The sequence below is a fragment of the Lacerta agilis genome, chromosome 5 (assembly GCF_009819535.1).
Source record: "Lacerta agilis isolate rLacAgi1 chromosome 5, rLacAgi1.pri, whole genome shotgun sequence".
Classification (NCBI taxonomy): Eukaryota; Metazoa; Chordata; class Lepidosauria; order Squamata; family Lacertidae; genus Lacerta; species Lacerta agilis.
The window spans coordinates 94,979,391-95,004,033 of NC_046316.1; the positions used below are offsets into that span (position 1 = coordinate 94,979,391).

Consider the following 24,643-nt stretch of genomic DNA (forward strand, 5'->3'; position numbering starts at 1 on the left):
CGAGAGGCCCTTGAAGTCAAGTGTCTCCAGGGCTTAATCTGCTCAGCACTTTGTCAGAGATTAGAGTGCTGTTGGGAAGGACGGAACAGGACACAGCTGGAAGATCCAGCCTGGCAGGCCAGACAGAACCACACACCAAGGGGTCTGCCTGCCCCCCCTGAACTAAAACAAAACCTCCTAAAAACAAGATAAGCTCCCAAAACTTTGATATTGGGGTGTATTCGCTGGCCACACCCCAAATGCATCATGCCACATTTGCAAATTCCAGACTCTTCAGGAACTATGAAGATCTGGGTGGAAGAGAGATTAGATTAGCAACATTCCTGTGCCAGACAGAGAACATAAGACCATCAGGAGAGCCTGCTATTCCAGTATCCTGTGCCTCAATGGGAAACCATCATGCAGGATCCGAGCACAAGAGCCCTCTCCCCTCCTGTGGCTTCCAGCAACTCATACTCTGAATCACCATTCTGCCAGTTCTGGGCGCCACAATTTAAGAAGAATGTGGACAAGCTGGGAGGTGTGCAGAGGAGGGCAACCAAGATCACCAAGGGTCTGGAAACTAAACTTTGTGAGGAGCGCTTGAAGGAGCTGGGTATGTCTAGCCTGGAGAAGAAACGTTTGAGAGGAGATATAAGAGCCATCATCAAATATCTCAAGAGCTGTCCCATGGAAGAGGGAGCAAGCTTGTTTTCTCCTGCTCCGGAGGGTAGGACTCGAACCCATGGCTTCAAGTTACAAGAAAGGAGATTCCGACTCAACCTCAGGAAGAACTTTCCAACAGCAAGAGCAGTTCAACAGTGGAGCGGGCTTCCTTAGAAGGTGGCAGACTCTCCTTCCTTGAAGGCTTTTAAGCAGAGGTTAGTTGCCCATCTGTCTTGGGATGCTTTAGTTGAGATTCCTGCATTGCAGGGGGTTGGACTAGATGACCCTCGGGGTCCCTTCCAATTGCGCAGCTCTATGATTTTATGAAGGGCTGCTGCCTCCAACTGGAGGCCGAGCACAGCCATCATATCTAGCAGTCCTCTGTAGGCCCTCTTCCATGAGTGTCAATGTCAAAGTGTCGGAGCAACTCCAGTCTCTGAAATGGCCACTGGTGGTGAGGAAGCCCTCACCTTGACAAACCTTTGATCTAAAGAGCCAGTACATGCCTTGCTCATCCTGAGACTGAAGAGCCCTCACTATGGAGAAAGACACTTCTGTAAGCGGTTCTTCAGCAGTTTGCAGAGCTCCAGACAACACAGAGAGCTGCAAAACCTCTGCATCACAGCTTAAAGGCGGGAATCTGGCATGTCAGATCATGCAGGGGTTCTTAATCCGGAGCTTATAAGGTTTTGGATCATATTAGAAAATAATAATCTACCATGGCTTCCTTGAATCCCTCTCCACCCATTCCAGTCCACAACACTGGCCTATGCTCAATTCTCCTGCATGTGCGGGAACCTTATCTGACTAGAACATTTTGTGACCTTACACCAAGGCATTGCTGCACCCTGACATTATGTTATGGCATATGCAAACTAGCATTGCACTTTGAATAATCATTTACGTTTTTCCAGATGCGCCCCGGCCTGAACTGGTTACTAAACTTCTACCGACCAAAGTACACCAGAACTGCCGCCCTACCCAAATAAAAAACACCTAACGCTGAACCCAGCGCTGCAAGTTCCAACCTTAGTTCCCAGTTAGATGACTACCATAAGTGGGTTTTACGGGAAGAAGAGTTGTCTGCGCCTCAACTTACCCATCCACAGAATGGGAAGAAATGGGGCTTTAATCGAAGACCCAAGAGCTACCCATGTGCAGCACCTTCAGGCCAAGTTTAAGAAACAGTCAACTCTGTGCAAGCGATCCTTCGCCTCCAGCCAGGGGGAGATAAATCCCCGTCAATCAGCCAGAAGCTGCCATGTGGATAGACAAGGCCAGCGAGCAACGAACATTTGCTAACTGCCAAGGACAGCTTCCTACTGTCTCAGCACACACCCAACAGCAGCTCTTCTTACAGAAGGCGGTGGACTCTCTCCTGCATTGGAGGCTTTAAAGCAGAGGTTCGATAGCCACCTGTCAGGGAATCTTTCGCTGTGACTCCTGCCTTGCAGAGGGTTGGGCTAGATGACCCTCGGGGGTCCCTCCCAACTCTGCAACTCTGTTATTTTCTCAGAGGGCCACTTCACACATTCAAGCGCATTGCAACGCCACACGAGATTGTCTCCTGTTGAGAAGCACCGGCAGTGGGATCTTGCCTGCAAGGGCTCACATGTGCAGCTTGCCACGTGATGAGCACAGAGGGAGAACTCAATGCACAAGGACTGTACTGCAGCATCATAAGGGACTTCGGGGGTCACCAAGTCCAACCCGTGGCCGCGCAGGAATCACGACGAAAGATGCAGCAATTGCTCAGTTTCTAGTTTCTATTGTCTGGCTGGCACATAGCTCCCTCCTGCCACCTTTGCCTGCTGGAAAGAGCACAAGACCCAGCAGTGCGCCAGGCTGGGCTGCGCAGCTCCATTCATCAGGGGGCAGCAGTGACTGTCCAAAGAAGTACCATGCCATCCGTCTCCGGGTGCCAGACACCCCGGGACACACCCCCATGGCTCGGGTCCCTGTCACACTGCGACGCAGATGGAGATTAGAGCGATGTGCTGTGACACCCAGAAGCGGCACGTCACAAAGGATTAAAATCATGACTTAACCAGCAGACAGGCCAGACAAGCGACAGAGTCTGCCGTAACAATCGAGGTACGAGACCAAAGGCTTGTTGACACACGGCGAGATTCAGAAGCGTTTGGCTTGCTGCTGGCAAGGCGGGGTGTTCCACGGTGTTTACCTCACCATGGTGCACGTGGGAACTCCATCGAGCGCACAAGTGACCAGCCGTCCATGTCTCTGTTGTGCCTGGCGTGCTCTGGTCCATGGGGTCACGAAGAGTCGGACACGACTGAACAACAACAATAGACCCTTTCAACGCATTTCAGGCTCGTGGGAAAGTTTTTGGATTTTGCAGAGTAACCTAAACATGTACTGCAAATCACAGGTGGAGCCCGTACCTGAATTGCCCCCTTCCTCCCTGTGCACCAGTGTGGCATCGGGGAGAGCATGTCGGACGAGGGTCTGGGAAAGACCAGGGTATATCTAAGGTGCTGTGAGCTCCTGGCTCTCCGGGAACATTGGCCTAATCCAGCAGGCTCCTCTTATGTGCTTAAAGGTAAAGGTAAAGGGACCCCTGACCATTAGATCCAGTCGCAGACGACTCTGGGGTTGCGGCGCTCATCTTGCTTTACTGGCCAAGGGAGCCGGTGTACAGCTTCCGGGTCATGTGACCAGCATGACAAAGCCACTTCTGGTGAACCAGAGCAGCGCACGGAAACGCCGTTTACCTTCCCGCCGGAGCGGTACCTATTTATCTACTTGCACTTGGACGTGCTTTCGAACTGCTAGGTTGGCAGGAGCAGGGACCGAGCAACGGGAGCTCACCCCGTCATTGCGGGGATTCGAACCACCACCCTAGGCTCAGTGGTTTAACCCACAGCACCACCTGCGTCCCTCCTTATGTGCTTAAAAACATTTAAATAAATAAAAGAATTGATGAGCAGCTGCAGAAGTGACAGCAATAGGAATGAGGGAGAACAAATGCTTCATTAATTTTATTTTAATTATTTCATAAAAGTTATGCCCTGCTTGACTGGAGTGAGAGAGAGAGAGAGAGAGAGATGTCCTTGATATGGTTTGCTCACTCTCAGCCAGCTACAAGCAGCACAAACACTCTTATCTGCAGCCAGATGTTCCACAGGTCAGAAAACTGTCGCAGCGCAAAGCTCATCGCGACCCCCTAGCACCTCTGTGGAGCTGAGTTTCTGGTCCCCAATACAGAACAAAGAACCATATTGCTACTGGACCACTTGACACTTTTAAAGACGGCTCTGGATCAGATACAAAGGGTTAGCTCTTGATCCGGGAAGCAGAGGGTGAAAATCCTGACTTTGGAACTATGGGAAGCAGCCAGATAGTTTCTCCCCCCTTGGGCACTGTTTGGCAATCCATATGCTCTCTAAGAAAACCAGAAGAGCGCTGCTGGATCAGGCCTATAGCCCGCCAACCCAGCATCCTGCTCCCACAGGTGCTTATTATGGGAAACCTGCAAGCGCAACCCAAACTTTGCCCTCCTGCGTCTTCCAGCAAGTGGCATTCAGGAGAAGCCTTGTTCCCTCCGGCATAGCAGAGCCAACGCAGCTCGTGGCCGTTGGCAGCCCCCTCCTCTGCGAATAATAGCCTTGTCTTCCATGGCGTAACAAGAACCACCTGCTGGATCTGACCCACGGCCTGCAGAATTCGAGCGCCAGAGCAACTCTCCCTTCCTGTGGTTTTTGGCAACTGGTACTTGGGAGCCTCCAATTGTGAAGGCAGAGCAGAGACACGGGGGGGGGGGGGGCAGAGAGAGATTATCTGCGATAAGATAACACAATAACTAGGTCACTTCCATAAGCTCTTTTCTCCAGGCTCATCCCCCCGCCGCCACCTCTGCAGCCCCCAAAGCACGCACACACACAAAATACACCCCACTGTACCACCAACCACAAAGTGAGACACCTCTGGGGTCGCAGAAGAAAGGAGAGGCCAGCGGGTGGGGATTTCCTAGAGACATAAGGGACCCTCCTGGGGAATCCCTTGGGGGTCTCTCTGAAATGTCCTTTGGGCAAGGGTGGGGGAGGCAGCCAGGGTGCCAGGACGTTGCTCCGATTATTCATCTTACAAGGCTGCTGCTAAGAACTCTTATCCTTCATTGTAGACCTTTCCCTTTACCTGCCTGCCTTTTCCGAGCTCCAGCATTTAGAGCAGGGGTCAGCAACGTAAGGCCCGTGGGCCACAAGTGGCCCACAGGGTTCATTTAACCGGCCCCCGAACCGCCCCCTTGGCAAGTCCCCACGCGCTGTGCTAAACCAGCACAGCCACGGGGACTCACTTCCGTGGCGCTGAAAATCACGTCTGCGCAGACGCAGACACCAGAAATCGCATCCGCGCAGACACAGATATCGGAAATCGCGTGCGCGATCCGGCCCACAGAGGGATCTCCACTGGAGTGAACCGGCCCAGGCGAGGTGAACCTTGCCCACCCCTGATTTAGAGAGGGAGAAGGAGGAAGCAGATTATGAGAAAGATGCACAGCTGGATTCCCAAAAGGAAGTGCTTCAAGTTCATGAGCACTGTGTGCATACTGTACGGAACGGCTCTTTCTTTCAAGTGTGAGCTCATGCAGAATCCTATCAGGCTTTTTCGCAGGGCGGGGTGGCAGTGGGGGTGGGGAGGAGGGAGAGAGAGAGAGAGAGAACCACCATTAACGGTATCCTAGTTACCATTTGTAGATATATAATTATGTGCCATTGGCAAGCACATGCCTAGACCTTTTTCTAAAGGCATGATTTTGGGAATATTAGATTTCAAGTGGGAAAGGCAGCCAAGGGGAGAGCTCCAGCCAGGCATCCTAAGAACATCAGAAGAGTCTGCCTGCAGGATTAGGCCAGGACCCCTGGTCTTACAGACGGAAACCAGCAAGCAGGACCTGAGCGCAACAACACTCTCCCCTGTTGCAGGTTCCAGCAGCCACCATTCAGAAGCGTTGCTGTTTTCTTACTCCACTCTGTTTCCCTCATGCTTCTCTCCCCCTCCCAAATAGAAGCTCAGCCTTCTGCAGCCATTGTGCATGCTCAGTCCAGGGGGGTCCTTTGTGGGGGGGGGAGATGTGTTGCTCCGTTAGGGCTTTATTTTAGAAGGGGTTCCCATTTGTACTTCTGCAATCCTAGGGGTTCTTCTGAGTGTGCCAATTCAGTTGCCCCAATAAGGTTCTAATCCTGCGGGCACTCGCCAGCTAAATTCTCTATCAAGCGGCAGCGAGTCTTGCTTTAAAGAAGAGATTTGCTGACATAGGCTTCTCCAGCAACCCTTGCCGGTTTCCTCCTGGAGCAAGTCTAGCCAGGACAAGAAGAGTCACGCAAAGATTACATAAAGCCTTTGCAAACAGTTCCTCAACCCTCCAGCGAAGGTGCGGCAGAAACACCCAGCCCGTCTACCGTTGCTAGAGAATTTGTGCGCCCACAGGGCACATTCTTAGTTACTGAATGACTGGCAAGTTCACCTGAGCAGGGTTGGAAGTTTAACTTGCTGCAACTGTCGCAGGAAATGACCTTTAGCCAAGCTGTGCAGAGGCAGTTGCATCTTAAAACCGCTTCCAGTCCTTCCATTTCTATCTGTCCACCTCCTCAAAGACCCAATGGAAACATTTAAACTTGTCGGCGCAAACCCATCAGCAAGGAAGACAGACGGACGTCCCTTGGCAAGAAGCTGCGCCATCTCGGTGCCGCTACTGAGAAGGCCCTGCTTTGCATAGCTTCCTGCCACCCTTCAGATTCCAAGTCAGGTAGCAGCTCAGCTTGGCAGTCAGCATCCCTTCGGGTATTTCGGGCTTTAAGTCTCCAGAACAGCCCTTTTAGAAGACATCTGAAGGCAGCCCTGCTTAGGGAAGCTTTTAATGTTTAATAGATTATTGTATTTTAACATTCCGTTGGAAGCCGCCCGGAGTGGCTGGGGAAAACCAGCCAGATGGGCGGGGTATAAATAAATTATTATTATTATTATTATTATTATTATTATTATTATTATTATTATTATTATCTGAACCGGTCACGAAACTGGAGCCAAGTTGATCTGATATCAGAGTAGTAATGGTTCACGTGCTGAGCACATCTCTTGCGGTTGCATTCTGGAACAGATGCCTGTCTCAAAAGCATTTCCAAAGGTAAAGGGACCCCTGACCATTAGGTCCAGTCGTGTCTGACTCTGGGGTTGCATGCTCATCTCGCTCTATAGGCCGAGGGAGCTGGCGTTTGTCCGCAGACAGCTTCCGGGTCATGTGGCCAGCATGACAAAGCCGCTTTCTGGCAAACCAGAGCAGCGCATGGAAACGCCGTTTACCTTCCCACCGGAGTGGTACCTATTTATCTACTTGCACTTTGACGTGCTTTCGAACTGCTAGGTTGGCAGGAGCTGGGACCGAGCAACGGGAGCTCACCCCGTGGCAGGGATTCGAACCGCTGACCTTCTGATTGGCAAGCCCTAGACTCTGGGTCCCACCTGGGTCCCAAAAGCATTTCCAAAGGTAGTCAGTCCTGTTGCAGATATTGCCGGGGCACCAGTGGCAAAGGGCCTATCCTGCACCAGGAGAGCTGGTGCAGTGAGACAAGGCGCCTCAGGCCACCGCAGCCATCTGGGCATCTAAGGAGCAGCAGCACCCCCAGAGGCACCCCCAAAGCTGAGCCTTGAAGGGGCGCGAGACCCTGCCCTAAACTAGTTCTTCAACCTGCTCTCGGGGCTCTACATGCTGGCAGAGAAGCAACGAAGGCTGTGGACCTTAGAACCAGATTATCACATGCACACCCCTGGATAGGGGCTCCCAGTTTTACCAGCTTATGGTTAACTAGTGAAGCCGACAAAGTCCTCGCCTGTGAACCACTTTGCTAAGGCAGTCACTCCCCACAGAAAGTCACAGTTAAGGCACTGCAACCTTCCCCACAGAAGCCATTTCTGACTGGTACCTGATGCCCCCAGTTCACCCAGACACGGGCCAAAGTGTTATAAGGAGTCACCACTTAGAGATTTTTTTAAAATACTAATTAGTATATAAGTGTTTCTGATTAAATCATGGAAATGTGAGCCACTGCTTCTACATGCTCAGGGGCTTCTCGTGTTATCAAGCAGTGCTGAAAGGAGCAGCACTCGGGGGCCTGCCCCACAACACTGGATCTAGTGTGGCTTCCCCGTCCTTCACTGAATCTACTAAGCGCCAGGGGGAGGCAGCTGGGGCTCCAAAAACAACCCCAAAGTTTTGACTGGCTTCAAGCACTCCCACCCCAGAGCGACAGAAACCCTTTGATGCAGCCTTGTTACAGCCAAGCTGGAATGAAAGGGGTCGTCGTCAGGAGCTGAGATGTGGCTTGGTTTGCAGGCTGAGTGAGCGCCAAGGAGTGTTACGCTCTGGCCAGTGCCAAGATGGAGTGAGGGCGGCAGAAGTACCCTTTGCGACCAGGTACACCTGCTTCCCGATCAAAGGCCCTGTTCCTCCCCAAGCACTGGCAACATGGGCCAAGCCAGGGCAGGAACGAGATCAGTGACAGAAGGGAAACGGTCCAGATCTGCCACACCAGAAATTAACAGGGAACAAACTTCTCGGCACCTGTAACTCAGAGCCTACCAAGGCCAGAAAGACAAGAAGCAGCAAACAAGTTTCCTATGAGCACCTTAGCAACAGGATCATCACAGGAGATCACTAATCATCACAGGAGATCACATCATCATAGGAGATCACTAATCCTATCAAGTCCTCACAAAGGCCCCATAGCAGACCACACTAGGCTTCCCTGGGACAGCAAAGCTTGTGGCTGTTCTGGGGCTTTGTGACTCCAAAGGCTGGGTCCAGGTGCTCAGGGGCGGAGCAAGGGGGCGGGGGGCGGTTCGCCCCAGGTACTGCCTGGGGGGGTGACACTCGGGGCGGCGCCCCACCCCCACAATCGGGGCCGCCAGCGCACTTGGGGCACAGAAACTTTTAAGGCTGCAGCGCGTGAACAGCAGCACAGCGTCTGTGCTGCTGTTCGCACGCTGCAGCCTTAAAACTTGCCGTGCCACCGCACAGAAGGGGTGCCGGCCATTCGCACCCACCATATTGGGTGGACATGCGCAGTCCACCCAAGATGGCGGGCACGAACGGCCAGCACCCCTTCCAACCGTGCGGTGGCCATCTTGGGTGGACTGAGCATGTCCACACATGCGCAGTCCACTCAGGATGCTGAGCGTGCGCCATGATGTCAGGCCGTGTGTGTGCTAGGGAGCGGCACCCCGCCCCCCAGGGGGGTGTCCCCGTGTTTGCCGCCTGGGCAGCAAAGTGGCTCGCTACACCCCTGCAGGTGCTACACTAAACTACGATTCAGTGTGATGTGCCTGAGCCTCAAACTCTCCCCCCGTCCATTTTAGCCTGTGCCCACTGACCCCCACCCACGGCAATCCTCCGGCACACCCACAAGGTGACTAGAAGCTTAGCTCCACTCTCAGGAACATTTCTGGAGGGAAAGGGTGGTTAGCCTCATTTACTGGCTGAAAATAAAGAATGGCCCAACCCTTGGTCATTTTGTTTGAAAGGGAAGACCACCACCCCCCTTGCGTGTTCCCAAAAGTTGATATCCTTCCACGTTTGCAGAAGGAGAAAAATGGGTGTTTGTGTGGAGGAACTCAGCCTGATTGTGACCTTTGTCCGTTTGAATAACCTGAAGTTTGTGTAGTTTGGGCGCAATGCTAGAGGGCAGTTAATGAAGAACAGGGACAGAAAGGAAAGCTCTGCCAGAGGAGGAGAGAAGGTACACCTGCTGAACCCGCAGCTCCATCACGGGACTCCAGCTGAGAGCTATGACCAAACACAGCCAGCATTGAGGCCTATGAAATGCAACAGCCACCTTCTGCCAGAGGAGCAGGGCTTGGTTACCTGGCTTTGCAAAGCACTCTTAAAAAGCAAAACCAAACAAGTGCTCTTTTGCCCCAGCCAGGATTAAATCTTAACAGTTCCATGCAGCGCTAACAGGGAGAGGAGAGACCTTGGGGGAGGAGGGCAGCTGCGATCCCAGGGGACTCGCCTTGACTCATTGCTCGGCCTGCAACACGCTCCAGCAGTGATTTATGTCCATTCCAATACATTTCAGACTTCATAATTACGAGAGGAGGTGGGTCCCTCCCCCTCCCCCTCCCCCTCCCCCTCCCTCTCCCTCCCTTCCCCATACAATCCTGGAAAGCACCCGTGGCCTGAAGGCTCCCCGTTAGCCCAGGGTGGGAGCGCTGTTCTTGCGCACCGGCGGGAGTAAGGCGCCCCCCACCCTCTCCCTCTCTGCCCTTTGTCTCAGCTGACAAGCTGGGCGGGGGGAGCCACAGCCCTGGCCTCGCTGCCGAGGTGAACGGGGCGGGTTCTCAGAAATAATAAGCCGAGGGAAAGTGGGTCTGCCGTGGGAGAGAGAGGCGGGTCTCCCCGCTTGCTCCTGCTTCCTCTCCGGTTGCAAAGAGCTTCAAGGGCTGCCCTTCCTCCACAGCTGGACAAGGAGCCGGGAGGCGCAGGAGGCTTTTGCCCAGCGGTGTCCCCCCCCCCCCCCCGGGCATTTCTGCCAAGCTACCCACGGCTTTGGGAGGGAGCGGGGAGGACTGGTGAGCAGGGTGGCATCCTGGCTTCTGGGATTATGCTCTATTGGGAATGGGGGGGGCACAATTCCGATTCAGGGGCTGCAGGCAAGAGCCCCCGGGGCCGCCAGTGCCAATAGGTGCCAGGCTCCCTGCAAGCCCCCAGGGCCTAGCCTCATACGGGGAGGGGGGCAGGATCACGCCCATAACTCCCCCACCCCCCAAGTCGAGGTCCTTGCCCTCTTCCTCTCCCCCCCCCCCACCCTATTTTCATTAACCCGAAACTGGGCTCCAGCCTTGCTGGCCGTCCCCGCACCGAAGGACCGGCAGAAGGGCAGCCCGGCGCCCCTCCGCCCGCGGGAGCCTCCGGGAAGCGGCGCGCAGCAACTGGTCCGGAGCCTGGTTCTCCTTACCCAGCATGGAGAAGATGAAGTCCTTGGCGGTGTGGATCTCGAGCGCGCGCTGGTCGTCGTACTCGCGCTGGTCGTGGCGCGTGAACTCCTGGATGAGCCGGTTGAGCTCCTCGACGCGGGCGCCCGAGCGGAAGTCCAGCTCCGGGAAGGCGGCGGCCGCGGAGGACACCGACGAGCCGCCGGACGACGAGCAGGGAGCCCGGCCCGGGCCAGGCGCGGCGCCCCCCGAGCCGGCCTTGGCGGCCAGCGGCGGAGCGGCCATCTTCGCGCCGGCCAGAAGGAGCAGCAGACGCAGCGCACCGAGCAGCCGCCCCACCGACACCGCGAGCGGGACACCAGGCGCCGCGCAACCAGGAGGAAGAGGCGCCGCCGCCGCCAGCGCCCAGCCAGCAGGCAGCCAGGCAGGCAGGCCGGGCCTGGCGCTCGCCGGCTGCCCGCCCCGCGGCGGCTCCTCCTCCTCCTCTCCTCCTCCTATTCCGCCCCGGATCCCGGCGCCCGGGAGCGCGCGAGCGAGGGAGCGAGCGCGGCTGCAGGCGCCGCCGGGACGCCCGACCGGGAATCCCACCAACGGCGCTCCCAGTGGCCGCGCTGCCAAGGCTGCTCCGCGCGCTCCCGGGCCCGGCCCCGCCCCGCCCCGCCGCCGCCGCCGCCCATACCGCGCGCAGCAAAGCCGGCAGCTCCAGGCGGCGGCGCCCTTTCGCGCCCGGGCAGCCTCGGCACAGGCGGCAGGCTGCCGTGCCACGCAGAGCGCTTCGTCGCCGCGCGCCCGAGCGCACCCGGGATTCTTCATCGTGGGGCAGCAGGGCCCCTCGCCGCCGGGGGGAGGGAAGTTGTAAGGAGCTTTAGGGGCGGCGCAGGATCCGTTCCGCCGTAGAAGAAGCCTGGAGGCCGGGGCGCACCGAGTGGCTGGCCAGGTTGGACCCCGCCAAGGGCGCAAAACTCGCGCTTCCCGCCTCTGGCAAGGGCGCAAGGGAGTCCAGGCACGTCTCTGCCTTCTCAGCTGGCTCGGGGCCTCTGCTGACCCCGGAGGCAGCTGCCAAGGCGGTGGGCCTGTTTCGGTTCCCGCCGACTTTGATTTGCTTCTCATCGCGGCTGGGTGCACGTTAAGGCCAACGGGACACACTCTGGCCTGTAGCTCTAAAATGAACATGATTTATTCCAAGGCAATGTTTGGCTGCCAACCAGGTCTGTCACTGGACGATGCAAAAATGCTCCTTTGGTGCTGGATTTTACACATCTTTTCCCATACGCATACGCATCTGCTTCATCAACGAAATTAATTGATATGTTTTGTTTTATTGGTGGAGAAATCTGAAAAGCCGCGCAGAACTCTTTGGCCTGGTCAAGCGTGGATAGCAGTGTTGTGTGTTGCTCAGAAGCTGACACCCTGCTCATCTTGCAAAGCAACTACTCTATTCTGAACTTAAAAATGGAACGCATAATGCTGGTGGTCAACAAAAGAGGTTTAAAGACTCTCTCAAGGCAAATCTAAAAAAAAAAAGTAGTATAAACACCGACGACTGGGAAACACTGGCCTGCGAGTGCTCCAATTGGAGAACAGCCTTTACCAAAGGTGTCATGGGCTTTGTAGACACTCGAACTCAGGACGCAAGGGAGAAACGTGCTAAGAGGAAGGCACGCTTGGCAAACCCTCATCGGGATCAACTCCCACCCGGGAACCCATGTCCCCACTGTGGAAGGACGTGTGGATCCAGAATTGGCCTCCACAGGCACTTACGGACTCATTGTTAAAACCGTGTTTATGGAAGACACTCGGCTACGAGGGATCGCCAGAGAAGAGGACCCCAATGCACCATATGATACCAGTTCTCCTCCTCAAAAGAACCTAAGAAGAACTCTGCTGGATCAGGCCAATGGCCCATCTAGTTCAACATCCTGTTCTCCACCATGGCCAGCCAGATGCCCCAGTGAGAGACCCCCAGCAGGATCCGAGCACAAGAGCCCTCTCTCCTGCAGCAGTTTCCAGAAACTGACATTCAGAAGCATCGCTGCCTCTGGCCTGATCCAACAGGGCTCTTCTTAGGTTCTTATGTAATTCAGGGGTAGGCAAACTAAGGCCCGGGGGCTGGATGTAGCCCAATCGCCTTCTCAATCCGGCCCACGGACGGTCCGGGAATCAGCGTGTTTTTACATGAGTAGAATGTGTGTTTTTATTTAAATGCATCTCTGGGTTATTTGTAGGGCATAGGAATTCGTTCATATATTTTTTTCAAAATATATTGCAGCCCACCACATGGTCGGAGGGACGGTGGACCGGCCCACGGCTGAAAAAGGTTGCTGACCCCTGCTCTAATTTAAAGGTTTGTTTAAAGCCAGTCTTAGGCTGACTCCGACAGCAACAGCTCCACTCCTGAACATAGCTGGGGATCAGGTGTAACTATGCCAGCTTACAGTAATTTACACCGATTTGCCTTATGGCAGCTTCTGGTGTGCACGATTGCTCCCTTATTTATATTTATTTCTAACAATACTTGCATACCACTTAATTTTAAATTTTAAATTGTATTTTAATCTGTATTTTAATGAATTGTTTTAAGTTTTTGTTGTGATTTTATTGGTGTTAGCTGCCCTGAGCCTGGTTTGGCGGGGTATAAATAAATTATTATTATTATTATTATTATTATTATTATTAAAATATATACAGGTATATCTCAAAGCGGTTTTTAAAAAAATCAAAAAAAAAATGTTAAAACCAAACATCAATTGTAGAAGGACATCTTGTCTGTTGCCTTATTCACTAGGACCAGAGTGGAGTTTGGGGACTGGGTGGGGCTGCAAGCAGGAGGATGTGGGGGGGGGTGAGAGGCTCTCCGGACCTCCCTGCTCTCTGTTACGATTTGACACTTTTACAGTGAAATCCTCGGTGCACCTGCTCAGAAGTCGTCATCTTCTTCTTCTTTGGCGATCCCTCGTAGCCAAGTCAGATTGTCTTCCATAAACACAGTTTTAACAATGAGTCTGTTAAGTGACTGTGGAGGCCATTTCTGGACCCACACATCCTTCCACAGTGGGGACAAGGCTTTCGACACTGTAAATCGTAATGCCCTGTGGACTGTCCTTCTGAAAATTGGCTGCCCAGATAAATTTGTAAACATCCTTAGGCTCCTCCGTGATAACATGACAGCAACAATCGCAGATAACCATGGCTCTCAAAGTGAACCATTCACAGTGGGATCAGGCGTTAAACAGACTGTGTTATCGTCTCTATGTATTATTTTCATTGCCATGATCCTACACTCAGGGATGTAGCGAGCTGCTTGGCCGCCAGGGGCGGCAAACCAAGTGGCACTCCCGGGGGGCGGGGGGGGCGCTCCGTGCACATGATGTCATGACACATGCACACGGAGCGACACCTCCACCCGGGCCAGCAAGGAGGGGCGTCGTGCTGGCCTGCCCCTCTCCGTTCCCCGGGAGCCCAGCCAGCGGCGAAGAAAGCTTTCTTCACCACTGCTGGGCATGGAGAGGGGCGGGCCAGCGAGAAGGGGTGACACCCCTCCTCGCTGGCCCGCCCCTCTCCATACCCCGGCTCTGCGCAGGGAGCCCAGCGGCGAAAAAAGCCGCTGAAAGGGGGAAAGCCCCCTTTCAGCAGCTTTCTTCGCTGCTGGCTGGAGGCGCCGATTGTGGGGGGCGGGGCCCCACCCTGAATGTCACCCCCAGGGCGGTCCGCCCCATGCCCCCCCCTTCTCTGTCCCTGCCTACACTTTGTCAAAGGGAAACTCCCCACCGGAGTAGAAATCATATATCGAACAGATGGAAAGCTCTTCAATCTGAGGAGGCTGAAAGCAAAGAGTAAGGATACCGTAACTTCCGTCCTAGAGCTTCAGTATGCTGGTGACAACGTAGTGTGCAAACGCTCATAGGATGACCTCCAAAACATCCTAAATATCTTTGCAGAAGCTTACGGAAAGCTTGGCCTATCGCTCAGCATCCAAAAAACCAAAGTGCTGCACCAACAAGTACAAAACAAGTCCTCTCCAGTGCTCAGAAGTAAGCCCCATGGGGCTCAGTGGGACTTCCAGTAACTTTGGGAGCTGTTTGACAGTGGAACAGACACCCTTCCTTGGAGGCCATCTGCTGAGGATTCCTCAGCCGTGATTCCTGCATTGCAGGGGGTCAGACCAGATGTGCCTTGGGGGTCCCTTCCAACCCTACATGTCTGTACTGTAATTCTAAATGTGTGTGTATATGATTTCAGCCTTTACGAGAGCTCACTTTGAATGGCAAGGGGGCAACCAAAATTTGTCAGAATATGTAGGTAGTTAGAACACACGTCGTCCAAACAAGCAGAGTTGCATAAGACTCAAGTTTGGAAGACTGAAGAAGTACCACCAAAAGAACCATGGCAAGAAAAACTGGTGAATTATGCAGAATTAGCAAAGTTAACAGATAAACTACATTACAGGTAGGTAGCTGTATTGGTCTGCCATAGTCAAAACAAAATAAAAAATAAAGAAATTCCTTCCAGTAGCACCTTAGAGACCAACTAAGTTTGTTCTTGGTATGAGCTTTCATGTGCATGCACACTTCTTCAGAGAGATAAACTACATAAAAAGGACAATAGAGACTTTTCAAAAGAATGGGAACCTTTTACAACTTACCTACAGAAACAGCAAAAAGAAATGGACTCATTGGCAGGTTTTGAATAAACATTCACAACTTTATTCAAGTCAAATATGAAGGAAGACAATGTAGCAACATTTAAAGTATATTAACATGCAGAAGTCAACAATCAATGTTAACAAACCAGAAAGGGAAGATGAGGGAAGTCACCGGGGAGGGGGGTGGATTGGAAAATGTAAAATTGGATGATCGTTATTTGCAATTTGTTATAATAAAAGAAAATTAATAAAATATTTATCATTTTTTTAAAAGACTGTGATGATTTAGCACTGGACTCAAAGGCAAAAATGCAGGAGTTGTGTGGACAAGATGGGGCCCCTTGCAAGTGATTCAGGTCTCTTCCTCATATCTGCCAGCCCTAATTTTTTAGTCTTACATGGCCAGCGTGGGTGTCCATTGCTGCCCTCTATTGGTTACGACTTTGAATGCCAAGCAGGTTGCTTTGCCAACACGTCCCCTCTCAATTTAATGGTAAGATTACCTTGAGGGCTGCCCTACCCAGACTTCATAGACTTTGCAGTCTCTCCGTCCAATAGTGGTTTGGTGTCAGGCCGTAGCTCATTGGTAGAGCATCTGCTTTGCATGCAGAAGGTCCCAGGTTCCATCCCCGATGGCATACGCAGGTAGGGAGAGACTCTGCGTCTGAGAGCCCGGAGAGCCACTGCTGCCAGTCAGGGCAGGCGATTCCGAGCAATCGGGACACATAAGAGGAAGTACTTTGATTTGTGGTGCATGGTTAAAAGAGGATTAGACAGATTCATGGAGGAGAATGAGGCTATCGATGAGACTAACCACAATAGCTATGTGCTCCTTCCCAGGGCCGGCGCATCCATTTAGGCAAACTAGGCAGTTGCCTAGGGCGCCAAAATGGAGGGGGTGCTGGCCAGCCTGCCCCCCGCCGCCGCCCGGTACCGCTCCACCAGCAGCAGAGTGGGGGGGAGGGGGAGCAGCCCGAAATCAGGCTTCTCCGCCCCCTCCGCCAGCGGCAGAGTCGCAGGGGAGGGGGGAGCAGCCCAAAATTGGGCTTCTCCGCAGAGCCGGCGCTAGGGATTGGCCGGGGGGGCGCCAGAAGGTGATCTCTCCTAGGTCGCAAAAAACCCTAGCACCGGCCCTGCTCCCTCCACAGTTGCAATGCTTCTGAATGTCAGTTGCTGGGACCTGCAAGAGGGGAGTGCGCTCTTGTGCTCATGTCCCACATGCTGGTTCCCCCCAGGCATCTGAGAAGAGGATGCTGGACTAGATGGGCCATTGGCCTGATCCAGCAGACTCTTGCATTATTGCGAGCAAAATGGGCCACTGGTCTGCCTTCCTAGGTTTCCTATCTTCTTGTTTCTCCTTCTTCCTCTTCTTCTTCTTGTAAGCGGTGGTTCCGAAAATGCACCCTTTGGGGAAAGGTCAAATGCTACAAAGGAACTCGAACGCATGAAAAATTGATCAAGGCCCCACATAGGGAAGAGTTGATGAAAGGCTCTGCAACTTGCACAGTCAGCAAACATGGCGACGCAAAGGTTTCAGCAGCTACCGCAGCTGGGACAGGAGGGATGCATTAGCAGGTCCCATTCTTTAAATGCTGCACAATAGTTAAAAGTGGCTGGAGAAGAAACAGAGGGAGAGAGCATCTCATGTGATGTTCACTTGAAAAATGAGAAAGAAAGGCCCAATCCTGTTACTGCCATCTTTCCTAACCAAGAGGCTTTTATCTGATGTCCTGGACAGAAATGCCCGAAGCACTCGAGAAATCTACAAGGGTTCCAAGAACTGAAATAATCACCTAAGAAAGCGGACTCTGAGCCTTTGTCCCATTGAGATTCAAGGACTGTTAACATTCTATTTTGGGAATGATTCCTGTTCTTATTTAGCTGCATTGTTTTATATATTCTGGATGCCCCAGGGTCAGATTATAAATCAAGCACTGCTACATATAAGCTGCTTTTTGTTTCCCAATGTATTTCTTATCAATGAAAAAAAATCGGTATGGTGCAAGTAATTGTTTATTCTGAAAGTGTGGCCCAGAGAAAACAGTTTGAGAACCACTGTCCTAGCACAACAAAAACACCCTTTTGGGAAACCAGACTTTTTGCTGTAAGGAAAGTGAAGGGGAAATGCACGAATGAATGAATTGTTAATGGGAAGATGTGTCAATACTCCCACAAGCAAAGCAGGGTGAACACGCATTGTCAATTAACTCTGTAAACAAATCAGAATGCTTAATGAATTCGGAGAGTGAGGGGATATGGGGATTGTTTGTCAGATGTCTTTTTAGAAACTGAAGAAGAAAGTTAAGAAGGTGGGGCGGGGGGATGCTCAATAAAGACTGGGTGTTGTCTTAACCACTGTGTAAGAAATGAAACGAGGAAGGGAGGCAGAATAAGCAGGTGGCTTGTAGAAGCCCAGAAACAAGACTGCGCCATGGGGGAAAGCATCCCAGATGCCGAAACTCAACTGGTGCTTTCTGAAGGGTTGTAAAGAGCCCAATAAACCTTCAGGACACCAACCGAGGCACGGGAAGCCTGCAGATCCTTTCTTTCTGAGAGCACAGGTGCTGCGGGCAGCCCTGGATTTAAAAGGGCCATAAATCAGTTGAATCTGACCCTAGCAGAAAGAGAGCTGTCCCTGAAAAGAAGCTGCCAGGGAGGCCACCGGGACTTCTTGGGAAAGTGTGTCTGTGTGCAAGAGTGAGTCAACCCCAGAAAGAGCCACTGTGGTGTCCATCTGTCTCCGGGTCCCAGATTGTCTGTTTGGGATGTTTGCCTCCCGCAGTGATCCTCCTCTTCCTCCTTCTCTCCCCACAAGGAGGACAAAACGGAAAACGTTGCATCAGCCGGACGAAACTGGGACTTTAACCACAAAAAAGAAAAGTCCAGGCCAGGGAGCCCATGCAATCATCTCCTGATAAAACCACCATCACCCTGAGCCAAAGCTGTCAACCTTTCCCTTTTTTGGGGGGGGGGAATTCCTTTATTCCGAATAGGATTCCTCGCAAGAAAAGGGGAAAGTTGACAGCTATGCGGGCCTGAGCCAAAGCTGCTTTTCATAATTGGTAGCATCCTTCTGTTTTAGTATGTTAAACTGCAACCCCCTCTGGATGCCTTGGCAGAAAGGAGAAATATATATGCAGTAAATAATTAAATGAGCAAAATGCATATTTGTGCAATGTGCCCACAGAATCCCTGCAGTGGAGTCCATTCTAAGTCTTCATTTGCTGAGCCTCCCATCTCCGGGGTAAGACATGAGGTTCTGGGCTGCTCAGATAATCTTTCTTGAAAAGGCCAATTTCTGTAGCTACTAAAGGAGCTCAACATGGCATACGTGATTCTCTTCCTTCCCACTTCATCCTCACAACAACCCTGCGAGGTTGGTTAGGCTGCGAAACTGTGACTGGCCACCAGGTTCACCCAGTAAACTTTGTGGCCACAAGGGGAATTGAACCCAGGTCTCTCCTAGGTCCTAGTCCTGCACTCTAACCACTACACCACACACTCTCTCCCTCTGAGCCCTCTGATTTAGATCAGGAGGAGGGCACAGCACTTGGGGAGGGGAGTGAGACTATGCGGCAGAAACCCCTGGAGGTACCAGGTCAGGCATAGGCAATCTCGGCCCTGCAGATGTTTTGGGACTACAACTCCCATCATCCCTGACCACTGGTCCTGTTAGCTAGGGATGATGGGAGTTGTAGTCCCAAAACATCAGCAGGGCTGAGATTGCCTATGCCTGTACCAGGTCCTGATGAGGCAGGAGACTGAAGGCCTGCCCCTTCCAAGCCTGGGTGGGGAGCTTAAGAGGGAGGCAAACATGACCAGTTATGTGGTCCAAGTGATGGTGACAGCAATGCATCGTGGGCATTTCTTTTCCTTGCAACATGATGCCATGCCTGGGATGCTCTGGCCCACCCATCTGGCGACCCAAAGGCAACAATGTCTGCTGCAAGGCAGAAGAAGTGTATCTGAAGAAGTGTGCATGCACATGAAAGCTCATACCAAGAACAAACTCAGTTGGTCTCTAAGGTGCTACTGGAAAAAAATTTCTATTTTGTTTCGACTATGGCAGACCAGCACGGCTACCCACCTGTAACTGCTGCAAGGCAGGAACTAAGCTCAAAGCCTGCCGCAGGATCAGCCTTTCCCATATCTCATGCATGTGGAAGGCATTAGGGGGCTGCCTTTGGTTCTTAATTAAATCCCCAGACAATTGGCTACTGTGGTTGCCACAGGGTGTGGGGGTGAGGAGGGAGAAGGGGCTGCTCATCAAGAGGAGAAGCGTCACGCGAGGCTTCGTGGCAGAAATTGATTAAATGCATGGACGGCAAGCTAGGAGAAGAGCTATTCCTGCAACCCTGGGCAGAGGGAGGCATTGTGGGGCAGGGATCCTGTGACCCTCACCATGTTGTTGGATGCCAGCTCCCATCAGCAACAACCAGCCAAGACAATGGCCAGGAAAGAAGATGCTTGGAACTAGAGAGGGACCTGCTAGACCATAAGGCTCAAGTGATGTCTAAAATGTATCGTCTTCTTCTTCTTCTTCTTCTTCTTCTTCTTCTTCTTCTTCTTCTTCTTCTTCTTCTTCTTCTTCTTCTTCTTCTCTGGCAATCCCTCGTACCCGAGCAAGATTGCCTTCCATAAACACGGTTTTAGTAGTGAGTCCATAAGTGACTGTGGAGGGCAGTTCTGGATCCACACGTCCTTCCACAGTGGGGACATTGGTTTCTGGGCAGGAGTTGATCATGGTAAGGGTTTGCCAAGCGTGCCTTCCTCTTAGCACATATCTCCCTTGCGTGCGTGTATTGGAACTGGAGACAAAAGATAAACAAGTGAAATCGTCAATGATATGTTGGGCACTAAGGTATTGGTCATAACATAGAAATGGAGGCATGGGACAGACAGTGGAACATGGACATAAAATTTATAGCATGTTATGGTTTAAGAGAAGACTATAAGAAATTGTTATACAGATGGTATCTAACACCAAGCAGATGGGCCAAAATGTATAAATCAAAATTGAATATGTGCTGGAAATGCAAAGGAAAAGACGGTACCTTTTTCCAGCAAGCTTAGCCTTGTAATAAGGCTAAGCTTGCTGGGAAATGATACATAATGAATTTAAAAAGATGTTTAAGTTAACATTTGTTAGAAGAAGAAGAAGAAGAAGAAGAAGAAGAAGAAGAAGAAGAAGAAGAAGAAAGGAAGGAAGGAAGGAAGGAAGGAAGGAAGAAAGAAAGAAAGAAAGAAAGAAGCTTTCTATTGGGAATTATGGGATCAGAGTTTCCTAAACAATATAGAAATTAGTTGGTCTCTAAGGTGCTGCTGGAAGGAATTTTTTTTATTTTTATTTTTTCCCCACATATAAAACATATTTCTGTATGCCGCAATAATGATATCCACCCAAAAATGTTACGAAGAAGAAATCACGACGAAAGAAGAATGGCTACAGTAATTAATGGAATGTGCAGAAATGGCAAAATGTACTGGAAGACTAAGAAATCAAGACAACAGACTTTTTATCAAGGAATGGAAATCGTTTATTTAATATTTACAAACAAATTGTAAACAAATTAAGACATTAGCAAGATTACTGTAAAAGCTTGCAGTTTCTAAAACATATATGAAATAGATGAGGAAAAGAATAAATAGAGGGGTTTTTAAAAGTATTTTTTATTAATGATTTTCTTGATTTACAAAGGTATGTGCAATGTCTCTCTCGTATTTCTTTCCATGTAACATTTTTACAAATCAGTTTCGTTTGTTGAGACATTAGGAAGAAAAGGGGGAGAGAGGTGGGTGGGATGGGGAGGTGGGTGGGGTGGGGTGACGATGTTTTTATTTTCCTTGATATATGTAGGGTTTGGTGTCAGCGTTGTTTGTGTAGGTTCTCTGTTGTTCGCTTTTGCTCCTTTGGCGGTGAGAGAGGTTGGGGTTGGCGTAGGGTGTGATTGTTCACTTGTGGTTGGCTGTGGTGGTCTTTGGTTTCCTGTGTGAGTGTGGTGGGTGGGTGTTTTGGATCAGGTTAGCCATATTGATTTGTATGCTGTCGGTGGATTCTTGTCCTTGTCTTGTTGGGCTGTGTGTGTGATGAAGGGGAGCCATACCGGGCTGAAGGCATCTTCTTCTGTTTGTCCCCATGCAGTGGTGGAGGAAGCCTCTTTGCTGCCCGGGGCGGTGGTGCGGAGGCACCCCCCTGGGGGTGGGGCATGATGTGTGCATCATGACATCATGACACACGTCGGATGCACATTCCGGGCATGCGTAGTACATCCGGGCCAGAAAAAGCTGCTGAAAGGGGGGGGAGGGAAGGGAAGCAGGCGCTTCCCCCCCTTCCAGGGCTTCTTTCGGCGCTGGGCTCCCTGGGGGAGCTGCGGCATGGACGCGAGGGGTGGGCCAGTGAGGAGGATTGCCCCCCTTGCTGGCCCACCCCTCGCCTCCATGCCGCGGCTCCGCAGGCCAGCCAGCGCCTATAAAAGGCCGAGCGAGGTCTTGGAGGCGCCGATCATGGGGGGCGGGGTCCCGCCCGGAGTGTCACCCCCTGGCGGTACCCGGGGTGGACTGCCCCCTACGCCCCCCTCACTACACCCCTGTCCCTGTGTCAGTTTCAGCTTACTGGTTAGTTTTTCCAGTAAGGCTGTTTCCCATACTACTTGGTACCATTGGTCCATGCTTACTCCTGACAGGTCTTTCCAGTGTCTGGTTATGATGTTTCTGGCTGCTGAGACAACAAAGAATAAATCGAGTTAACTGGGAGGTGCAGAAGAGGTGAAGAGGGTAAATTCAGGGAACCGCTGAAAGAGGGTGAGGGAAGTTGAAGGTCGATATGTGAGAATTGTTTTAATTTCTTTGTTGAAATGTTTCTTTGTTATAAATTGCACTGTCTCTCAACACCTTCCAGGATAAGATCGTAAGAGGAACCAATGGGTGGTTAAAGAGCTCCAGTTTCATCAAGACACAGTGCGGAAGTAAAGAGTTTTAAAGAAAGGAATTCAGAAACACCTGGAGGGTCACAGGTGTCCCATTGCTGGCATAAGGAGAGGAGGCCAGAGATTTATTTCCTCCATTATTCCTCCATCACAGTTCCTCTCAGAGGGTGCTTAAGGGCACTGAAGGTTTTAATTACAGATTTGAAACGCATATTGGTTAACTGGGCAAAGCGCTAGCTTTGTGGAACAGTCTTCTTTTGTGCTCTGAATGATGAACAAAGGGAAATGGAGTGCAGAGAGAAATTGTGCCAGTGTTTCAGCTCCATCAGTACCTGGTAAAAGGAGGCTCAGAGCAGCTGATAGCATGAAGAAGCAATCACATCCCTCGCCCTTGCTAGCACCAACAAACCAAGGCATTCATGACTAAAGAATACTTGGCTTCTTGGGAAGGGCACAACGCCAGCTCTGTTGCCTTCCCTAGTCTCTAAAATCACCCGTTAAAACAAAACACAAAAAAGGCTAAAACTTGTTTTGCACATTTGACAAAAAGGAGCAACACCCACCCCCAGACACTGGGTTGTGAATGAAGATGGGGTTTCAAATACAGGGGTACCTTGGTTCTCAAACTGAATCCGTTCCGGAAATCCCGTTCCAAAACCAAAGCGTTCCAAAACCAAGGCACGCTTTCCCATAGAAAGTAATGCAAAATGGATTGATCCGTTCCAGACTCTTAAAAGCAACCCCTAAAACAACAATTTAACATGAACTTTACTCTCTAACGAGACCACTGATCCATAAAATGAAAGCGATAATCAATGTACTGTACTATAAAATAAATAAGGCAGTATTGTAGATGGTGAAAATTAAAATTATTATTTTTCTTACTTATACTGATGATAGTCATTTTTGGGATGGGGGGCTTTTATCCATTTCCGCAGTCACACAATCAATCAATCAATCAATCAGTAGCTGAACTGGGTTCCACACAGTCACAAAAACAAATTAACCGAAAAAGCCTCAAAAACAAAAACGCAAAATAAATAGCAAAAACTAAAGTGCCAAATACAGCGGTCCCTTGGTTCTCGAACTTAATCCGTTCCGGAAGTCCATTTGACTTCTGAAATGTTCGAAAACCAAGGCGCGGCTTCTGATTGGTGCAGGCGCCCCGGAAACAATAGCCGACAGCCATATCGGACGTTTGATTTCCGAAAAACGTTTGAAAACCAGAACACTTATTTCCAGGTTTTCGGTGTTTGGGAACCAAGGCATTTGAGAACCAAGGTCCCATTGTACCTTTTCTATCTAGTTTGCAAGCTGCCACCACCACCCAAAAAATTGTGAGAAGGTCCCATGGGCAACATCTGGTTCCCAGTGTCATGAGAACCTCTGAAGGTCCAGGCCTATGGTCCATCTAGTCCAGCATCCTGTTCTCACAGGGGCCAACCAGATGCTTCTTTTGGGAAGCCGTCAAGCAGGATTTGAGCACAAGAGCAACTCTCCCCTCCTGTGGCTCCAGCAATTGCTGCCTCTGTGGAGGCAGAGCAGAGCCATCCTGGCTGGTAGTCACCCAAAGCCTTTTCCTCCTCCGTGAATCTGTCCAATCCTCTTTGGAAGCCACACTAGGTTGCCTCTCCCACTCCAAGCAGTGCAACCCCGCCACCATGGGATAGCAGGATAATCCACACTTCTGTGGGATGTGAAACACAGGTAGCAGTCAAGTACAACATTCCTAGAGTGGACATGAAAGGGGGTCTTTGCTCCAGCCAGTAGAAAACATCCTGTTTCCACCTGGGCTGGGGCAAACCTCTTCTGCATGTGACTAGAGGTGGGCGTGACCTTACCTGTCCAGGTGACAAAAGGACCAGGCACACAGCCCCCCCCCCGACTCCATTCATCGAAGAAGCAACATTAGCTAGAGATGTCCTGTTGGCCTTCAGTCAACTATCTCCTTATGGGATAGATTCCACCTGTATATACTTTGTAATCTAAGTCTGCCTTCAAGGATCCATCTGTGAACTGAATGTGTGAGTAAACTTCTTTTATACCGGTACTTTTTACACAAGATTGTGCCATGTCTATTCTTTTTAAGGGGGAGTAAAGGGGATTACCAGGAATCTTATACAGTGGCACCTCGGGTTAAGAACTTAATATGTTCTGGAGGTCCATTCTTAACCTGAAACTGTTCTTAACCCGAGGTACCACTTTAGCTAATGGGGTCTACCGCTGCCGCCGCCCCAGGACCGCACGATTTCTGTTCTCATCCTGAAGCAAAGTTCTTAACCCAAGGTACTATTTCTGGGTTAGCAGAGTCTGTAAACTGAAGGGTCTGTAACCCGAGGTACCACTGTACTGAGAAGCTTAAAGGAGCCTGCAACAAGCTAACCGCAGTGTATTTAAAAGGGGAAGGTTAAAACTCTGCTAAGTTATAGAATTTGCTAGTGCAAGTTAGGAAGGATATTATTAAACAATATATCCTCTCCTG

At 51.1% G+C, this 24,643-nt stretch overlaps 1 protein-coding gene across 1 annotated transcript in view; it reads right to left on the reverse strand.

Moving 5' to 3' along the window:
• Positions 1-10,893, reverse strand: part of MB21D2 (Mab-21 domain containing 2) — a 42,055-nt gene extending 31,162 nt beyond the window's left edge. The window contains exon 1 of the mRNA XM_033150936.1: positions 10,617-10,893. Within this exon, the coding sequence (XP_033006827.1) occupies positions 10,617-10,878 (262 nt within the window). The 5' untranslated portion in view covers positions 10,879-10,893. The remainder of the gene's footprint in view (positions 1-10,616) is intronic.
• Positions 10,894-24,643: the final 13,750 nt, after the last annotated feature.